Raw genomic sequence first — 22,397 nt, 5'->3', positions numbered from 1 at the left:
TTCACTGGAAGCTCATTCCACACAGCTACCACTCTCTGAGTAAAGAAGTTCCTCCTCATGTTACCCCTAAACTTCAGTCCCTTAATTCTCAAGTCGTGTCCCCTTGTTTGAATCTTCCCTACTCTCAGTGGGAAAAGCTTTTCCATGTCAACTCTGTCTATCCCTCTCATCATTTTAAAAACCTCTATCAAGTCCCCTCTTAACCTTCTGCGCTCCAAAGAATAAAGCCCTAACTTGTTCAACCCAGATGACCCAAGAAAATATTTTTTTCAGTCCAAAACTGCACAAACTGTATTTGAAGCAAGGTCACATTTACAATTTGTAAAACTAACTTGGGTATCTCTTTTTCTTATAATTATCAATCTATCAAGAAAATGTAATTTTGATTCACTTTTCAATCACTCACATGCATGTGTGTTAGGAATAAAATATCACACAAATTGTTTTCAATTAAAATTTCAATGTTCTGTGCCCATTTGTATACATCTAGTTTTAAATATATTAAATTGCTCTTAATTTCCACAGTTTATACTGTAGTCCTACATTCCCTGAAAATAAAAAGATTGATCGTAATCTTGAACAAGCAAAAGTCAATTGCGTACTGTATGTAACATTAGTTTTCACGAAAATCATTAAATCTTGTTTGCAAATTTTGTAAATTATACACAAGGACCCAGAAAATAGGGTCAATGGGGCAATACTTACATCACACCTTGCAACACTTTCTGTGGGTCAGGATCAAAGAGCCGGTCAACATAATGACGGCTGCTGGCTGTAACTTCCTAAAAAGAACAAAACGTTTAGTTCAATAGTGTTTTCATGATCAGGATTTCTGCCATTAACAAAGGGTGTACCCGGTAACCTCACGGACAGTATTAATCTACTACCAAATCACAAGCAGTCTCTTTAAAAATAACTATGCTGTTAAAGAGCATAATCAAAAGCTGACAAATGCAAGAATCGTTTGATAAATTAAGCTACTACTTGCGCCGTCAAGTTTTATTATATAATAGAAATTGGAATCTTTAATCTGGAACTTTAATTATAGAAATGTGTAGAAAGAAACTGCAGATGCTGATTTATACCAAAGATAGGCACAAAATGCTGGAGTAACTCAGCGGGACAGGCAGCATCTGGGTGACGCTTCTTCAGACTGGTTCTCCACCCGAAACATCATCCATTCCTTCTATCCAGAGATGCTGCCTGTCCCGCTGAGTTACTCCAGCATCTTGTGTCTATCGTCGGTGTAAATCCTAAGAATGTTGTGCCATGTACAGAGTACTCTTCACCAACAATACAGGCTTTCCCTTCCGCTATGGAAATGCAGCACAAACTTCTCAGATATAACACACCTGATTGCAGCTTGAATGTTTTGCTCCTGTGGTGATTGCTTCATGAAACTTGTTGCTGAGAATATGAATTTACAAAACCCTTCTGAAGAATGGTTGAAGAACCCGAAATGTCATCTGGTCATTCATTCCCTTCACAGAGGCTGCCTGCCTCTCTGGGTTCTTCTAGCACTTTGCCTTGTGTTCACGATTCCAGCATGTGCAGATTCTTGTGTCTCCAATAGTACTTCTTTAACAAGCTCTCAAGACATGATTGACCTATCACCTTTCTATAGCATGCCTGTCATTGGAACTGCTGGATGGGTTTGCTTTCTTTGGCCAGCATGTTGCTGGCCACTGAGGTCACTCCACACATTTGTTCCTGTGACACTTATTCACCCAGATTATACAATACCAATCAAAAGCAGTCTACCTTCAAATCAGCGTTTTTCCAAGGAATACACAGGATTAAAATACATGCAAATATGAGTATTAAACAATAATGGTACCCATTATCTGCACTTACCAAATGGAAATACAATTACCTACATGCAAAATCCCAATATTATGACAGTTAATAGCTTATTGGTCACTCCACTAGATTATAATTTGAGTTTTAATGCCAACAACGCTATGGTCTCAGACTTCAAATATTAAATACTTTACACTTATTTGAATATAACACAATATTATATTACAGCACTTTTTTTAAAAGTGCATTTGTGATATGATGTAACGCACTCGTCACAAATATTCAACAGAAAACAATTTCATCGACATAATTTGGCAATTGCACCAAACTGCATTATTTATTTAGCGATAGAACATGGAAAAAGGCCATTCAGCCCACTGAGTCTATGCCAACCAAAGCGTGATCATCAGTTCACACTTGATCTTCATTATGCCACTTTCTCATCTACTCACAACACATTTGGGGCAATTTTACAGAGGCCAATTAAGCAACAAACCCACACGTCCTTAGGATGTGGGAGGAAACTGGAGCACCCGGAGGAATCCCATGCTGTCACAGGAAACACCAAAATGCAAACTCCACATAAGACAGGACCCAAGATCAGGATCGAGCCCGGGTCTCTGGTGCTGTGAGGCAGCAGCTCCACTAGTGCCTGTCAATAACCATATAACATTAAGCAAGTCTTTTATAGATACTTCACTGAGAAATGCAAACAGTATGAAATACTGCTAGCTCCAACCTAAAAGACTAATAACAAAATAAAAATTGTGCAAGCATCATCAATAAGGATTTATTTCATCAGCATGATTTCCAACAGAAGTTGACTGCAGTTTCAATCTTTTACCAAGGAAAAATTGGCATTGTCAGTGTTGCTACTAAGCACCATTGATAGGATTGAAAGTATATAATCTTCTCATTTTTCAGAGCTCAAGAATAACATTATGCAGAAAGTGGTGAGATACAACTCCAGATATTCACACAAAATAAGCTCACCAAATCAATTACTTTAGTTTTGAAAAGCATATATTCAACTAACATGCAGGAAAACTGGAGTCCTTAGCCACAGGGCAACAAGATCTCCTGCTCTTGAGCGATTGCTCAGGCTTTCTCAGCTGAGGCACACTGGGCAGCACAATGGCAGGGCTGATGGAGTACCGAGGGGACAGTACCAGAGGCACAGGCTCATATCCTGACCCTTGTAGTTTGTACATTGGGTTTTCTCTGTATCCTGTGACCACGCGAGTTTCCTCCAGATTATCCTGTTTTCTCCCACATCCCAAATGCATGTGGGTTTGTAGATTAATTGGCTTCTGTAAATTATCCCTAATGTGTAGAGAGTGGATGAGAAGGTGGATAAACATAGAACTTGAGTGAATGGGTGATCAGTGGTTGGCATGGACTCGGTGGGCTGAAGGGCCTGTTTCAATGCTGTATCTCCAAACTAAACTAATCCCCACTGTTCTGAACTCTGCTGTCTGGATCCATAAAGCCATGGAGGGATGGCAATGCCCAATGAGATATATATCAGTTACAGATACGGGTAGAAAAATAGCAGATACGAGTTTAATCTATGCAAGTGTGAGGTTTTGCACTTTGGGAGTTTGAATGCAAGGAAAAGTGTACACTACATTGCAAGACATTTAATAGCATTAAGTAGAGAGGGATCTTGGCGTCCAAGTCCATACCTCCCTGTAAGTGGCAACACAACTAGATAGAGGGATAAAGTTTGCGTATGGTATGCTTGCCTTCAACGGTTGGGAAATTGAATACAAGATTGACAAGTAATTTTGTAACTGTACAAAACTTTCGTTAGGCTACATTTGGAGTATTGTGTGTAATCCTGCTCACCCAGGATAAAGGGGAGGCTATGGAGAGGATGGACAAGAGGTTTACCAGAATGCTGCCTGGATTAGAGGTAGCGATGTTACAATACTCACTTTCAGCGGCGCTGCAGTTCTGCCGCTTGCCATGTGCGCGACTTTGGCGCCTTTGGGGGGGGGGGGGGGGGTTTTAAAATGCCGTTTTCTCCTGCCTGTCGGAGTCGAACTTTCCCAGACTGTTCAGCTGCTGCAGAAAAATCGTTCCGACTTCCATTCTAGGAAGTTTTTTTTTTAAATCGCGGGCCAATTTAATTCCTGGAGTAAAATAAAAAGCTACTTCTAACGCCGTCAACACCGATAACGGGACGGATCTCACATAGGGGACAAAACATAATGTAAGTCGTTTATTTTACGTATAAACTTGCTTCTTAGGATTACTTTAATCCAAATTCCATTGGCGAAAATGTGATTTTGGCACCATACGAACCGGCAGTGTTTTTCCTGCCGATATGGGGTTCAAATTCAATGCAACCGCAACGTTCCACTCAATCGCGTTCCACAAAAACCCACTCGCAAGATGATTAAAATGCCCATTAATTTACGGGAATTAAAGATTAAATTCCTTCTAATTTGCCTATAAATTCATGACAATGAGATTTAAAAACATGTTATATCGTGAATTATTGTGTGAATGTTATTTGGACACTTAGGCTATTTAAAAATGCTAACCTTTTCTTAAGAAATGGATAGATGTTTAGATCCAGTAATTGAATTTTGTAATTAGCTACAATTAGGTAACTAAGTAATTATATGCTTTAATTTCAGGTCATCCAAGTAAGATTGTTTCATATTTGTTTCAGAATGCTTCAAGCTATAATAACTGAAAATTTCATTCAGTTCTCTTAATTTTTAAGAAAGTTATGGGCTTTTGACTGTCCTCGATCATTTGAGTTAAGTCAATGGAAAAGAAACAGGCAACAAGATGCTAATTTCAGAGTATAAAATGGCCATAACGTTTTTAATACTGAAGATATGAAAGTGAATTAGGTGTCAAATTAAACTTATTTTTATGCTTTATCTGATGGGATAAATTGCAGGCTTGATTTTTAAAATCTCAAAATTTTGGAACATTGCTATTAGAGGATATTAATTATAAGGAGTTAGACACAAAATGCTGGAGTAACTCAGTGGGATAGGCAGCAACTCAGTGGGAAGGGCAACACTGGAGGGTATGGCTTAAAGTGAGAGGGGAAAAGGTTTAAAGGAGATGTGCGGTGCACACTTTTTTTTGAAACAGTGGGTGCCTGGATCCCTTTGCCAAGGGTGGTGATTAAAGCAGATAACATAATGGCATTTAAGAGGCTTTTAGATAGGCACAAGGAGTGCAAGGATAGCGGTCACATGCAGACAGAAGAGATTAATTAAAGTGGTATCATGTTCAGCACGGACACTGTGGGCTGAAGGGCCTGTTCCCATGCTTTGCTAGATTTACTAATGTCCTCACACAATCACAAAATATTTATTGATGTCATTTGACCCGCAGTCCATTTCTTGTTTTATAATAGCTCTGCAGTATTTGGCTTTTTATTTTGCGTTTTAATTAGTATTTTTTACCAGTTTATTTCCACAAATGTCCACAGTGGAATGGGTTGACCAATGGTGATTTCATCAGTCTTTTAAATAGCTCAACTTCATTTTACTCCCATTGCCTTCTCACATTTGATCAAGTGTTTCCCCAGTTTAGGGTGGTCAAGGTGGCGCAGCGGCAGAGTTGCTGCCTTACAGCGAATGCAGCACCAGAGACCTGGGTTCGATCCCGACTATGGGTGCTGTCTGTACGGAGTTTGTACGTCTCCCTGTGGGTTTTCTCCAAGATCTTCGGTTTCCTCCCACACTCCAAAGACATAAAGGTTTGTAGGTTAATTGGCTTGGTAAATGTAAAAATTGTCCCTAGCGTGTGTAGGATTGTGTTAATGTGCGGGGATCGTTGGTCGGCGTGGACCCGGTGATCTGAAGGGCCTATTTCCGTGCTGTATCTCTAAACTAATACTAAACTTGCATTTGTTGCTGCTCCTCTTTCATTTCCAGTTCATACTGGCTCAGACATACAAAATGGATTTCAACTCAAAATCTATTTTTGGGTCCAGATCCACCAGTGCCAGCAATGGAAATAAAAACAGAAGGTGCAATAATTACTCTTCAGATTGATCTACAGATGATGGAGAGAAATCAAGTTAACACTTCACATTAATCACTGTACCAAAACTGGAGAAAGGTGAAAACAAGTATGGTTTACATCGTAGAGGGAATAAAAGTAACACCTGCTTAGGAAGGAGACCAAAATTACACAAATGTAACAATGCTTTCAGAGTCATCATGTTAACAGATATACAGTGAAGAGGAGGGATAAGCATAGCAAAGGAAGGAAAACTCGAATGACCAAAGATGATGTAAATTTGGTCGAAAAGAAAAGGGAAGCACACCCAAGGTTTAAGAGGATGAACTCAGACTGGGAATTTGAGCAATATAAAGGAAGGAGGAACTCAAGCAGGCAATTAGCAATTCAAAAGGGGCCATGAAATGGCTCTAGCAAGTCAGAATCCCTACATTTTTTATATCTACATTAAAAACCAAGAAGATAACCGAGGAGAACGTAGGATAAAGGAGGGAATTTGTGCTTGGAGTCAGGGGATGTAGGCGAGGTAAAAAACAAGTATCATACATTGCTTTCACCAAGAAGAAGAACACAAGGATGAAGACAGTGGGATCAGTGTGAAGAATATTAATATGCAAGGACTGTTTGAGATTAACGAGGTGGAGGTGTTAGGGCATGTGAAGAGCACTTAAGACAGATGCATTCTCAGGAGGGGGGCAAGAGAAGAGTTTGCAGGTGCCTTGATGAAGAATATGTGCAGGCAGATAAGATTTGATCTTGGCATCATGTTGGGCACAGACACTGTGGGCAGAAGGGCATGTTCCTGAGCTGTACTGTTCTGTGTTCTACATTAAGGACAGTTATAGAGAAAACAAAAGCAGAAAAGTATGCAAGAAGCATGGCGGCAGCAGATTAGGGAGCATTTGTGCAGAGAGAAAAACAAAGTTAATGTGGTTGATCTTTCATTAACTGAGTACTTCTCAAATCAACAAGAAAAGCTGTTTACAGATGCTCCTTGACTTACGATGCTTTGACTTTACGATGGTGCAAAAGCAATACACATTCAGTAGAAACCGTAATTTGAATTTAGAATTTTGATCTTTTCCCGGGCTAGCAATCTGCGGTACTATAGTCTCTCGTGATGCTGGGCAACGGCAGCGAGTCGCAGCTCCCAGTGAGCCACCCGATCACTGGTGTAAACAACCAATACTAGTCTACAGTGTAGGGTGTTGCCAGGGTTTTTTGGATACGTTGTATTGTGTTTTGTGTTTTTGCAGCCCATCATGTCTACAAAACGCCCATCTGTGTCTCCCACTTCAGGTGAGAAGAAGGCAATTACTCTTGAGATGAAACTCAAGATAATTGCCCAGCGTAAAGGCGGCAAGCCAGTAATGGCCATCAATAAGTATCAATGCCCCAGTGCCTTCTCCCAATATTCTCGAGCCTTATCAGAAGAGAGCGAATGTTTGGTAGGTTAGGTGTATTAAATGCATTTTCCACATGATATATTCGATTTACGATGGGCTTATTGGAACATAACCCCATTGTAAGTCGAGGAGCATCTGTATATGTACATTAATAACGAGAGGGTAGCTCTGGAATGGGTAGGAACACTCAAAGGCAATGAGGGAATTTATGCCTGGAGCTAGGGGAAGTAGACAAGATATTAATTAAGTAGTGAGATCAGGGAGGGGTATTTTGATATTCTAGGACACTTTTACATAAAAAGGAAGATGTGTTGAGGACTGCAGATGCTGGAAAAATCGAAGGTAGACAAAAATGCTGGAGAAACTCAGCAGGCGAGGCAGCATCTATGGAGCGTAGGAATAGATGTGTAAGAAAGAACTTTCTTAAAAGTAAGTTCTTTCTTACACATTTTGTCCACTCCACTGCAAGATCCCTCAAGGTTTATGGTGGAAGTGTATTATTCCGATTGGAAATTTGTGACCACTAGTGTGCTGCAGGAAGCAGTGCTGGCAGCTTTGTTGTCTATATAAATGATTTGGACAATCTGTAGACAGTTGGTAAATGGCACAGAAAATGGTGGAGTTGTTGAACATGAGAAAGGTTGTCAATATGGGCAGCAAAATGGCAGATAGAGCCTAATCTGGACAAGTAGGAGATGTTGCAGTTTAGGAATCAAATGTACAAAAAGGTATATGGTAAATAGCAGCAACATTGAAGTTCAAGGAAATTTTTGGGTGCCAGTCCATTATTCCCTAAAGTGGCGATACATGTGGGCAGGGTGGTAAAGAAGGCATATCACATGCATTAGGACAGCCTTCATCGGTCGTATGAAAGGAATAAAGTCATGATACAACTGTATAAAACTTTAGTTAGGCAACATTTGGAGTATTGTGCCTAGCTCCGGTGACTGCTATAAAGGAAGAAGGTAGAGACTTTGAAGAGAGTGCAGAAGAGATTCTTCAGAATGTTACCTGGACTAGAGTAAAAGCAGAAGGTGAGGTTGAACAAATTTGGATTGTTTTTCTTTGGAGTGTGTGTGACTGCAGAGTGACCTGATGGAACATTGAAGATTGGGAAAAGCACAGTTCGCTGGACTAGACGGTATCAAAAAGTTACCAGGGTTTAAATGTCAGATGACAGCACACACAGCTTTAAAGTGAGCAGGGGAACGTTCATAAAAGATGAACAAGCAAGTTTTTTGTTTATGTACAGTGAGTGCTAGGTGCCTAGAACATAGTCTGTGTAGTGGTGAGAGCAGATATGATTAAAAAAAAAACATTTAAGAGGCATTTTGATAGGCACGTGAAGGAGGAAATGGAGGGATATAGACCACGTGCACACAGATGGTTTAGTTTAATTTGGCATCACGGTTGGCATAAACATCTTTGAGCTGCTGGTCCTCAGATTTTTCACCCAGAGAGTTGTGAATCTGTGGAATTCTCTGCCTCAGAGGGGGCCGATTCTCTGGATGCTTTCAAGAGTGAGTTAGATAAACTCACTCTTGAAAGCATCCAGAGAATCGGCCTCCTCTGAGGCAGAGAATTCCACAGATTCACAACTCTCTGGGTGAAAAAGTTTTTCCTCATCTCCGTTCTAAATGGCCTATCCCTTATTCTTAAAATGTGGTCCCTGGTTCTGGACTCCACCAACATCCTCCCTCTAGCGTGTCCAATCCCTTAATAATCTTATATGTTTCACCAAGATCCCCTCTCATCCTTCTAAATTCCAGTGTATAAAAGCCCAGTTCCTCAATTCTTTCAACATATGACAGTCCCGCCATCCCTGGCATTAACTTTGTGAAACTACGCTGCACTCCCTCAATTGCGAGAAAGTCCTTCCTCAAATTTGGAAACCAAAACTGCACACAATACTCCAGGTGTGGTCTCACTAGGGCCCTGTACAACTGCAGAAGGACCTCTTTGCTCCTATACGCAACTCCTGTTGTTATGAAGACCAACATACCATTAGCTTTCTTCACTGCCTGCTGTACCTGCACTTTTACTTTCAGTGACTGATGAGCAAGGACCCCCAGATCTCATTATACTTTGGATAATCTGGATAGTTTTATAATCTGGATAAGTGTGAGGTTAGGCGTTTCAGAGAACAAATACAAGAGGAATGTTTACAGTAAATACCAGGGCTCCTGAAGACAATAGATGCACAGAGGGAACTAATAAAACAAAGACAAAAACATTGCCCCCGGGTCTGCATAGTTTGAAGCATTGTTTCATAACTCGCTGACAGTGGCAACGTCATTGGTAGGTTGGTAAAGAAGGGGTATAGCGTGTTTGTGTTCATTGGTCAGGGCAGAGTAGAAAGGTAGGGCAATCAATTCGAATCTGTGTCCAACTTTGGTTGGGCCACATTGAGAGTATTGCATGCAGTTCTGGTAGCCACACTATAGGTAGAGGCTTTGGAGATCTTCACCAGGACACTAGCTGGATTGAAGTGTGTGAGCTACAAGAGCCAAACTTGCCTTGTTTTCTCTAGAGCATCAGAGATGACCATATAGCATTATGAGAAGCATAGCCAGTAAAGACAGCCAGGCTCTTTGCCCAAGTGTGGTAATCTAGAGGCCATGGGATTAAGGTGAGATGGGGAAGGTTTAAATGAGATTTTGATAAGCAAGAGTGGTTGGTGCCTGGAACACATTGCCAGTTCAGATAGTGGAAGCAGATGCAATAGCAACATTTAGAAGGCATTTGGACCAAACATATGAACAGGTAGGGAATGGAGGGATACAAATCACGGGTGCACATTGTGATGTCCTGTGAAAGCGTAAGAGTAAAGAGGTATTGATAAATTTACACAAGACTGGCTCAATTATTGTTATTTGAAAATTTGAGATTCATCCTTAATACCACATGACATATTTCATCAGGAAGGCACAAAAGAGTGGAAGCAACAGTTATAAAGATTATTAAATGTTTTAAGAATTGAGTTCATGAATTTTTTTTTAAAACAATAGTTTTAAGATGAAAATAGAAATCTTCCGGTTCAAATCATTGATATGGTTACATCAAGGTTATCATGTGCACCAAACATAGAAGAAAATGAACTATATTTGATTTGCTATGTGGAATGTGACAGCCATGGATTAGGAAAAATGCCTTTAGTAAGAAAATTGTTGCAGCGTGCAATGGTTTTTACCAAAATAACTAAAGCAGTATAAAATAAAACTAAGTTAAAGAGTTATGTGCAGAAATGTTAGCTGCTGGTTATGGTATGGAGATAAATAGATGTCCGGTAAAAATGTTACAATTTTCCTGTGTCAAATATTTGGTCAGTGTTTCCACCTTGAAGGAAATTACCCGAAATTCGGGTTGGCTTCAGGTAATTTTAGGGAAATTAAATAATTTGGGGAAATTTCCCGGCCCGGTAAGCCTTCCCCAACTGCGCATGTGCGACTGCTGCCCCAACTGCACATGTGCAGATACCGGACCCACAGCACACGCGTGGGGAGACGCAAAGGGGTCCAATCGGGCCTGCGGGATAATTTGCAGAAAAAAAGCATGTACCTGTAGATTTTCGACCATCTGCGCCCGCGCAATTGGGGAAGGCCAGTCAGCCGCGTCACAATATTAAAATAGCTCCCGTGACGTTGTAGGGACGCCGTCTCTCTGCGCATGCGCAGCGGTCCCGGTATACATGCAGTTGGGGCCGCAGTCGCACATGCGCAGTTGGGGAAGAATTACCGGGCTGGGAAATACCAGCAAATTCCAGGTAATTTAGAATTCTATTTCAGGAAAAAAAAATGTTGAGGTGTGGAAGCACCGTATGTGGCATTGTTAATACTATAATTCGCATGTTCTAAAAACTATCATAAAAATATTGTTCAGAAACAAAGGTTTCTTGGCATCCTGGAGTACTGTGCATTTTTCTTTAACAAAACAGGCTGCTTTAAGGAGGATGGTGATGGATAGTGGTAGAGAGAGTATTAGTAATGAGATACAAGTAGAAAGGGTATTGGATTATCAGAATCATAGAATGCTACAGCTTAGGAAAGCTACATTTCAACCTCAAACAGTATTAAAATAAGAATAACCAAACCAAGCATGTTTTAGCCATAGAAGCACATATCCTCTGTTGTGAAATGGAAACACTTCTGCCAATTAATTCCTACAAATAGCAATGTGAGAGTTGTGACCAAACCATCTGTTTTAGTGATAATTGTGAAAAATAAATTCAGCCAAGATGCAGTGAATACCTTCCCCAGACTTCGAAAGTCATGTTGTGGGTTTTGTTCACCACAGCAAGCAAATTAGGGTCTGATTTAACACTACCTTAATGCAGTTTAGAGATATAGCGCGGAAACAGGCCCTTTGGTCCTCGCCAACCAGCGATCCCCGCAGACCAACACTATCCCACACACACCAGGGATAATCTACAATTTTTACCAAAGCCAATCAATCTACAAGCCTGTACATCCCTGGAGTGTGGGAGGAAACCGGAGCACCCGGAGAAAATCCACGTGGTCATGGGGGGAGAACGCACAGGCAGCAAACGTGGTCAGGATCAAACCCGGGTCCCTGGTGCCACTGCACAGACTCAGTTCCCTCTATCTTTCAGGATTCCAACCCAAAACATCACCCATTTCCTCTCTCCAGGGATGCCACATGACCCGCTAAGCTGCTCCTGCATTCTGTTTGTCTATTCGCAAGGGAATTAAAGCATCTTACTAAACTTCCTATACATTAGCACTGGTCAAATAGAATAATGAAACAAATAGATTGGGTAGATGCAGAGTGTCTTGCCCAGAGTAGGTTAATCGAGGACCAGGGGACATAGGTTTAAGGTGAAGGGGAAAAGATTTAATAATCTGATGGGAAACTTTTTTTTGGAAAACTTTCCTGGAAAAGTCATTTCCAATAGGATAACCATCCCAATGACAAATGTTAGCCATGATTTGGATACCCAAATTTCTGGTATGGATTTAAACACACAACCTTCTGACTTTAACTTTCCCATTGCACCAACTGTGAAAACAAATAATTTATATTTAAAAAATAATTGCATTACAGATATCTTAAGACTTAGATCAACTCCAGAAAGATCTAATATCCTTTCAAAATAAATTAACTTCATTGCTCGACAAAATTAACAATCTTATGCTATGACTTTAGTACAGTTCTTTATCAAAGCAGATCCAGCCTATCCAACCCAAAACTCAAAGGCTCTAAAGGGTTCAAAGATTACCCACCACACAAATAAAGAACACCGTATCTTTTTACCATGACTTTTCCATTAACCTCTGAACATTTACACTTGTTTTGCTTCTAACATTTCAATCCAATAGTAATTGTTATATTAAATACATATTGAATAAAAGTTATACATTTTGTTCAGGCCCAAAAAACACAAATGGAATAGCAACCCAACCATGGCAAATAACAGCAAGCCTGAGGTCCAGTAGCAGTGTAGAATTCAGCAAAGAATAACTAAAAGATGGATGAAGAGAGTGAATATGGAGTATGTGCTGAAACGTGCAAGGAACATAACAGTGGACATTAAAAGCTTCTCCAGTAGGAAAAAATAAAAAGATTAGCGAAGAGAAGTGGAAATAAGGGAATGTGCAATGGAAACAAAAAATGCACAGCTATTAAAATACTACAATTACATCCGCACAGAAGTGGACAAAACTATTTTCCAAAAGTACTTAAATGAAAGAAGAGAAATTAAAGCAAATTAGTAGGAAGGTACTGCAGATTCAGGTTTAAACCAAAGATAGACACAGAAAGCTGGCGTAACTCAGTGGGACAGGCAGCATCTCTGGAGAGACGGAATGGGTGATGTTTCAGGTCGAGACTCTTCTGTCTCCACCTGAAATGTAACCCATTCCTTCTCTCCAGAGTTACTCGAGCGTTTTGTGTCCATCTAAAGCAAATTAGTATCAGTTAAAAAATAATCTGGAGAAATTAATAGGAATGAAAGCTCATACATGCCCAGGATCCACAAATCTCCAACCCAGAATACTAAAAGACATAATCATGGAAAAAATATATATTAATTCTCATATTTTAAAATTCTATGTAATGTGGAATGGTACCTACAAATTGATGAGTGTGATACTACTATTTAAAATGGAGGTAAAGAGAACTCAGAGAATTACAGTAGCTAGCCTGACAACAGTACCAAGGAAAGTCCTTGTGCAGGGGTCGGCAGCCTTGTTCTGCATAGGGGCCAGGACGCATGTGTGTGAGCAGATGGCGGGCCACATCTATCACATGTACACATGGATCCCTCCCACACCCCGCCCCGGATGGCAGGCATCAAATCACGTGTTCACATAGACCCCGTCCCTTCGAGGACACCACCTACGGAGGGTTTAAGGCCCTGACCATGGGTGAACAAAGGAGGAGGTCTGGCTAAACTTTGTGCCTTGGACCACAGTGAAAAATGCTGTGGTGGATGTTTGTGTTAGATCTTATTGTGTATTGTGTGTTCTTCTTGGGTGCTGGCAAATTCATTTCACTGCACCTTCAGGTGCATGTGACAAATAAAATTGACTTTGACTTTTGACTTTGATTCCAAAGCTTGCTACTATTCGTAAATAATACATATAAAATTCTTAAAGGATTGGACAGATGCAGGAATTGTTTTTCCCAATGTTGGGGGAGTCCAGAACCAGGGGTAACAGTTTAAGAATAAGGGTCAGGCAATTTAGGATTGAGATGAGGAAAAACTTTTTCACCCAGAGTTGTAAATCTGTGTTGTAAATCTGTGGAATTCTCTGCCACAGAAGGCAGTTTTTCTATGTTATTGTCACGTGTACCAGGATACTGAAACTTTGCTTGGCATATTATTGTGGCAATCATACTAGGCATGAATGCATCATGTAGTGCAGAAGAGAAAATAAGCAGAGCGCAGAATACAGTGTTGCAGCTGACAGAGAAAGTGCAGGTTAATAAAAAAAGCAATCGTCGCAACAAGGTAGATTGGAAGATCCGAAATTCATCTCTAGCATACGACTGCTATTTTTATGTGTTCTTGTATTCCTTGCTCACATATTCCATGCCCCTATTTATAAAGCCAAGATTGTATGCACTATTTTAAAATCACATTCCCTACCTGTCCGAGGTATCAATGATTTTATGTACACACACTCTAAATCTATCAGTTCATGTACCATTTATAGAACTATGCCCGCTAGATTATATTTCCTCTTTTCATTCTTTCTTTTATATACAAATTATAACACTTCCCATTTCTCAACATCAAATTACTTCAACCACCTGCCTGCCTATATCTCCTTGAAGTTTATTACTATCATCCTACAGATCACTCTGCTTTTACGTTGTGTGTTATCCGCTTCTAAATTGTATGCGGTACAGGTCTGTATATTATAATATTTTTAAAAACCAATAGACCAAGCATAAAATTCTTAGGATTTTCCATTATATACTTCCCTCCAGTGCAAAACAAACCTGGATGAATTCATTGTGGAGTGATGATGGTATAAGTTTTTTTTACATGCACTTATCTCAGATTTAGTTTGAAATTCATTTCATGATAGTTTTTCCAAGCAATAACACTCCACCTCACATCCATGCAAATTTAGCAGGAGACAATTTGCAACTGTGAGATAATTGTGTATTTCACATTTATTCTGTTTCCACCGTACTAAAAATCGAACACCTATCCAGGCACTTCTTTCTACCCATTTTCCATATAATGATCTCATGTGACCATAATTCCTTTTGCACTGGATTCAATTCTGTCATGATCAATTTGAAGATATTATAGTGACAGCTCTTTGCCACTTTAATATAAAAATAAGTATATTATTACACCTGTCACCATACCAATGCTGTGAAACAGTGGAATGAAGTCCCACTACTACTACTAACACGTTCATCCAAGTTCATATCCAAGATGTACATAAGTAACCTCATTTGAACTGACACTAATCATAAAATGTTAGAGGGGCATTATCAGCCGGCCCCTTAAATCATGTTAATCAGCCAAAGTAAACAATTAATTTCTGTAATTTAACACAAGATAGTCATTCTTATTTTAGGTTACAATCTAGGTAAGCAACCCTAAAATAAGCCAACAAGGCTATTCCAATATCCATTACAACTCTTTACTTGTACTGATCTTCTTTGCTTCATCTCTCCTCTCTTTAATCCATGGGACACTCAGAAACCTAGAAGACTATATAACCATATAACAATTACAGCACGGAAACAGGCCATCTCGACCCTTCTAGTCCGTGCCAAACACGTATTCTCCCCTAGTCCCATGCTGATTTTGTCTTTTTTTTCTTGCAATAAAACTGCAGAATTTTATGATCATGACTAAACAGACAGGAATACACAGCCCACTGTTATTGTTCTGAAGCAGTTTATTAAATGTTAAAATGTTTAAATTCTCAATGTACAAAAGGCAGGGTTGTTGGAAAATGCCTTCTTTAAATGAAATTTCAGAAACTGGAAAGGCTAAGTGAGAATTACAGTGTATGTCTTGGCAGGGAGCGTTGCACAACACTCAATGCTAATGAAAAATAGTTTTGCAATGTGAAGACAGACACCCCAAAGAGTCAGTGGCGGCAGAGCAGGGACTGTTAATCAAGGGATTACTCCACTTATGTCAACATAATGAGACATAAGGGGCTGTTCCACTTGGGCAACCTAATTGGCGAGTTTAGAAGAGTTTGAAAAAAATGATATGTTGAAGTCCTCCTTCGACTATGTTGAGGACCAGCTTCGGCTAGCTCCGACTAACTTCGGGAAAATTGGACACCGAATAGTGGAGTGAAGACGACCTCCTTCGACCTCCCTTCGACTATGATGAAGAAAGACTGGATAGACTCGGTTTATACTCGCTAGAATTTAGAAGATTGAGGAGGGATCTTAAAGAAACTTACAAAATTCTTAAGGGGTTGGACAGGCTAGATGCAGGAAGATTGTTCCTGATGTTGGGGAAGTCCAGAACAAGGGGTCGCAGTTTAAGGATAAGGGGGAAATCTTTTAGGACCGAGATGAGGAAAACATTTTTCACACAGAGAGTGGTGAATCTCTGGAATTCTCTGCCATAGAAGGTAGTTGAGGCCAGTTCATTGGCTATATTTAAGAGGGAGTTAGATGTGGCCCTTGTGGCTAAAGGGATCAGGGGGTATGGAGAGAAGGCAGGTACAGGATATTGAATTGGATGATCAGCCATGATCATATTGAATGGCGGTGCAGGCTCAAAGGGCCAAATGGCCTACTCCTGCACCTATTTTTTATGTTTCTATGGTTCTATGAAGACTATCTACGACTACCTTCGACTGATATTGAAAAAAACGCCGCAACCGAGCTGAGGCCTCGAGTACGCGGAGACCACTGTCAGGCAAGAAGGAGAGGTACAAAGACCTCCTACTTACTTTGTGTTGACCATGCAGCAAGTATGAGTAAAAAGGCAAACTCACCAGAACTGGCGGATTAGGTCGCCCAAGTGGGACAGGCCCTTAATCATGTCAATTTTAGCTATTGTAGAAAATTACAACTTACTTGAACTCACACCCTTCTGTTCCAGCAACACAAGTATAACCCACCATTTATTCCACAGCTGACACAACAGAAACTTTAAAACCAAATTATTAAAATAATAGACACAAAATGCTGCAGTAACTCAGCAGGATAGGCAGCATCTCTAGAGAGAAGGAATGGGTGACGTTTTGGGTTCAGACCCTTCTTTAGATTGTTTCAATTTGTAATCTGGTCCTCAAAAAGTAATCAGCAATTTTAGACAGAATAAACAAGATTTCACAATTGTTACCATTATCCTTTATTTCTTACATGAAACAATATGCCTTAGTGTCTCAACACTGCAATAGATATCACTGTTTAAAGATGAAATGCGAACTCTTACAAGTTAATGTTTAAACATATTTATCACCATACTCAGAATCACTAATTATGCCAATTAACACCAAACTTTTCTACATGGGAAGTTCATCAAAATAAAATTAAAGGCATTTACCCATGCATTAGTGTTTGTCGTGTTCATCAGCAGAAATTAAGATAGAACCAAAAAGCTGGAGTAACTAACTCAGCGGGACAGGCAGCATCTCTGGAGAGAAGGAATGGGTGACGTTTCTGGTCAAGACCCTTCTTTAGACTGTTTAGGGTTAAGGGAAATTAGAGATTTAGACGGTGATGTGGAGAGATAAAGACCAATGAATGAATGATATGCAAAAAAAAGTAAAGATGATAAAGGAAACAGGCCATTGTCAGCTGTTTAAAGGGTGAAAATGAGAAGCTAGCGCGACTTCCGTGTGGGAGGGATAGCGAGGGAATGCCGGGGCTACCTGAAGTGAGATAAATCAATATTCATAACACTGGGCTGCAAGCCACCCAAGCAAAATATGAGATGCTGTTCCTCCAATTTGCGTTTAGCCTCACTCTGACAATGGAGGAGACTGAGGACAAAAAAGTCTGTGTAGGAATGGGAAGGAGAATTAAAGTGTGCAGCAACCGGGAGATCAGGTTGGTTCAGGCGGGCTGAGCGAAGGTGTTCCGTGAAACGATCGCCCAGTCTGCGTTTGGTCTCGTCAATGTATAAGAGTCCACATGTTGAACAACAGATACAGTAAATGAGGTTGGAGGAGGTAGAAGTGAGCCTCTGCCTAACCTGAAAGGACTGTCAGGGTCCCTGGACAGTCGAGGTAGGAGGGATAGCGAAAGGTGTTGCATCTTCTGCGGTTGCAGGGGAAGGTACCTGGGGAGGGGGTGGTGTGGGTGGGAAGGGATGAGTTAACCAGGGAGTCGCGGAGAGAACGGTCTCTGCAGAAGGCACGGGTGGAGATGGGAAAATGCAGCTAGTGGTGGGATCCTGTTGGAGGTGGAGGATATTTCGGAGGATTATGCGATGGCGGATGTGGTGGAAGGTAAGGACTAGGGGGACTCTGTCTCTGTTGCAACTAGGGGGAGGGGGAGCAAGGGCGGATCTGCGGGGTACCGAGGAGACACGAGTGAGGGCCTCATCTATGATGGGAGAGGGGAACCCCTGTTCCCTAAAGAATGAGGACATCTCGGATGTTTTAGAATGGAACACCTCATCGTGGGCGCAGATGCGGCGTAGACAGAGGAATTGGGAGTAGGGGATAGAGTCTTTGCAGGAAGCAGGGTGCGAGGAAGTGTAGTCGAGATAGTTGTGGGAGTCAGTGGGTTTGTAATAGATGTCAGCCAATAGTCTATTTCTTGTGATGGAGACTGTGAGATTAGGAAAGGGGAGGAGAGATGTCAGAGATGCTCCAAGTAAATTAGAGTGCAGGATGAAAATTGGTGGTGAAGTTGATGAAATCCATGAGTTCTGCACGGGTGCAGGAGGTAGCACTGATGCAGTCATCAATGTAATGGAGATAGAGTTTGTGTATAGAGCCAGTGTATGCCTGGAACAGAGTTTGTCCAATGTACCCTGCAGAGGCAGGCATAGCTGGGGCCCATGCGGATGCCCATAGCTACGCCTTGGACTTGGAGGAAGTGGGAGGAGTCAAAGGAGAAGTTGTTGAGGATGAGGACCAGATCCACTCGGCGGAGTAGAGTGTTGGTAGAGAGAAATTGGATGGTTGTGCGGTCGAAGAAGAAACGGAGGACATTCAGGCCTTCCTGGTGGGGTTTGATTATGTCAGGGTTGCTGCAGAGTAAACGAGGGCTGTACATTCAGAGGGGATGAGGTTAGAGTATATAATTTACTCTATGAAAGTAGTCCACAGAGTAAGAACATTTCCAAAACTGTATATAACAATGAACAAACCAAAATCATTCTCATATCCTGGCATGAATACCGCACTGGAACATGATACAATATTTGAATACTGGGCTTGGACTCAAATAGATATAATTTATAACCATGGAGACACAAGTAACTGCAGATACAGGAATCCTGAACAAAAGATAAAAAGGCTGGAGAAACTCTGCAGGTCAGGCAGCATCGGTGGAGGGAATGGACAGATGACATTTTCGCATGGAACCCTTCTTCAATATAAATACATATGTATTCTCAACAACTGATCATTTCATTATTATAAGTATTGATTCTTTCCTGGCCAAAACATTCCACTTTCCCAAATGACCAGGGCAGTCATGGTGGCGCAGCGGTAGAGTTGCTGCCGTCCAGCGAAAGCAGCGCCGGAGATCCGAGTTCGATCCTGACTACAGGTGCTGCGTAGTCAGGATCTATCACGTGTACGGAGTTTGTACGTTCACCCCGTGACCTGCGTGGATATTCTCCGAGATCTTCTGTTTCCTCCCACACTCCAAAGACGTGCAGGTATGTAGGTTAGTTGGCTTGGTAAATGTAAAAATTGTCCCTAGTGGGTATAGGACAGTGTAAATATGCGGGGATCGCTGGTCGGCGCGGACCCGGTGGGCTGAAAGGGCCTGTTCTCTAAACAAAACTAAACTATCCTAAATGAATATTTGATTTCTTTGTTTGAGATAACCAGCCACAAAATATATCCAAGCAAAGCCAGTTTTTTTGATACAATTGACCCCTTTGTCTGAGCTGAAGGCACTGAGGCTAATCAAAGCCTGTTATTGTCCAACCAGATCAGTTGAGCCAATGTGTTTAAGCTTACAATTTAAGTTAATAATGCTTTTGCTGGCTCAATCTTAAAAGTATGCAAATTTAGCAAATTCCAAGCAAAATCACCAGGATGGTGAAGATAACATTGTAGCCAAGGGTTGATGCAGTGTAGGAAGCTGTCAGGCAGCTGACCCTCTCCTGACTGGTACCCAGCAACCCCAGACAAAATGGGGTAACATCATAAAGTGGGTGTATACAGATCGTCATTGAATTATTCTGTTCCAGATTAACAGAATGTGAACATTCGCTACTGTGCTGGCATGCAAAATAATCTCGTTAGTAAGTATCATGTGACTACTCAGAAGTTCAAATCCATCTTATTGCATAAATTGTGTGGGAAGGAACTCCAGAAGTCTGTTTAAACCGAACATAGACACAAAAAGCTGGAGGGACTCAGCAGTTCTGACAGCATCTCTGGAAAAAAGGAATAGGTGACGTTTCAGGTCGAGATCCTTCTTCAGGCTGGAGTCTATCTTTAATTGTATAAACCACCAGCTAAAAAAAATCCCCCCCCCTCCCCATATCAAAAAAATGCAGACCATAGCAATATTGTATTCTTACCCACATGCAATTTTTGTTACATAATAGTTATAAAGCAAATCTGTTCAAACTTTATATCAATTCAGGAAATTTTCAGTGAGCTGAATGCTAAAGAATTTATTAAAAAGACAATGATTTTGATATGTAAATTAGATTTATTGTGAAGTGTAATAACCCAAACTAACTTTCTCCCCAAGATAGACACAAAATTCTGGAGTAACAGTGGGTCAGACAGTAGCTGTGAAGCAAATCAACGCATCACCGGTTCCTCACTCCCCTCCATTGAGTCTGTCCAAAGCAAGCGTTGTCTGCGAAGGGCGCTCAGCATCGTCAAGAACTGCTCTCACCACAACCACGGACTGTTTACCCTCCTACCATCCGGGAGACGCTACAGGTCTCTCCGTTGCCAGACCTCAGTTACCTCGGTGATTGCCAATCACCCCCCCCCCCCCCCACTCCTTCCACCAAGAAATAAATAATTGCACTACTATGACTGTATGCACGTAAATATATTTATCTATTGCTCATATTCTATGTCGCTCTTCTAGGGAGATGCTAACTGCATTTCGTTGTCTCTGTACTGTACACTGCACAATGACAATAAAGTTTGAATCTGAATCTGAAAGGAATAGGTGACGTTTTGGGTCAAGACCCTTCTCCAGACCGAGTCACCTGAGACGTCACCTATCTGCAGTTCCTTCCTATACTAACTGTCTCCCCAATCCAGCTGGGCAGAGATAGGCAATGGCAAATGAACCAGTACCAAAGGCAGCTTTAGAAATCAGATACACAATGCTGGAGCTACTCTTAGGCAGCTTCTCTGGATAGAAAGAAGGGTGACATTTTGGGTCAAGACCCTTCTTCAGATGAGAGTCAGACAGAGATAAAGAATGTAAGGTGTGAAAAAAACACATCAAAGGGGAATAAGTTCAAGGAAAATGTGGAATAGATCATTGTTAGCTGGGGAAGGTGGCAACAGAGTATACAAAGATAAACATTTAATCAAGAGGACAGTCAGACTGGTTGGAGAACTGGGATGGGGAGGGACGGATTGAGAGGGAAAGCAAGGTTTACTTGAAGTTACAGAAGTCGATAATCATACCGCTGGGGTGTAAGCCGCCCAAGCAAAATATGAGGTGCTGTTACTCGAATTTGCACTGGGCCTCACTCTGACAGTGGAGGAGGCCCAGGACAGAAAGGTCAGTATGGGAATGGGAGGGGGAGTTAAAGTGTTTAGCAACCGGAGAATCAGGAAGGTTTAGGCGGACTGAACAGATGTGTTCAGTGAAACGATCGCTGAGCCTGCGCTTGGTCTCGCCAATATATAGGAGTCCACACCTGGAAGAGCGGATGCAGTAGATGAGATTGGAGGAGGTGCAAGTGAACCTCTGCCTCACCTCAAAGGACTGACGGGGCTTGGACGGAGCCGAGGGAGCAGATAAAGGGACAGGTGTTGCATCTTCTGTGGTTGCAGAGGAAAGTACCTGGGGAGGGGGTGGTTTGGGTGGGAAGGGATGAATTAGTCGAGGGAGGAGGTATAGTAAGGTATCTGTCCAAGGACCCCGAAAACTGAGATCTTACAGATTCTACACCTGCAATTCTAATGGGTTAATATTCAGGATCTCGACTAATTTTTCCAGCAGCAAACAATTGACAAGTGAATCTCACAATTCTTTAACAAAATCTTTATGTTAAAAACTTATTTTCTCAGATGGTAACAAATGTCTGTAAAGGGACGGTCACACTTGGGCAACCTAATTGGCGAGTTTAGAAGAGTTTGAAAAAAATGACCTGTTGAAGACCAGCTTCGACTAGCTACGACTAACTTCGGAAAAATTGGACACCGAATAGTGGAGAGTGAAGACGACCTCCTTTCGACTATGATGAAGACTACCTTCAACCACCTTCGCTTTACCTACGACTAACATAGCAAACTACTACGACCTACTACGACTAAAAAAAGTATCGATTTTTTCTATGGCGACCTTTTTTACTCGCGGGCATTTTTCAACATATTGAAAAAAACGCCACGACCTTGAGTACGC

At 41.2% G+C, this 22,397-nt stretch overlaps 1 protein-coding gene across 3 annotated transcripts in view; it reads right to left on the bottom strand.

Moving 5' to 3' along the window:
- Positions 1 to 22,397, bottom strand: part of armc8 (armadillo repeat containing 8) — a 129,325-nt gene that overhangs the window by 104,250 nt on the left and 2,678 nt on the right. For all 3 annotated transcript variants that reach the window (XM_055637646.1, XM_055637647.1, XM_055637648.1), the window contains exon 2: positions 706 to 782. In XM_055637646.1, the coding sequence (XP_055493621.1) occupies positions 706 to 782 (77 nt within the window). The remainder of the gene's footprint in view (positions 1 to 705; positions 783 to 22,397) is intronic.

Source organism: Leucoraja erinacea, chromosome 7 (genome assembly GCF_028641065.1).
Source record: "Leucoraja erinacea ecotype New England chromosome 7, Leri_hhj_1, whole genome shotgun sequence".
NCBI lineage: Eukaryota > Metazoa > Chordata > Chondrichthyes > Rajiformes > Rajidae > Leucoraja > Leucoraja erinaceus.
The sequence above is the reverse complement of the archived record's forward strand: the minus strand, read 5'-3'. Positions and strand labels throughout refer to the sequence as shown.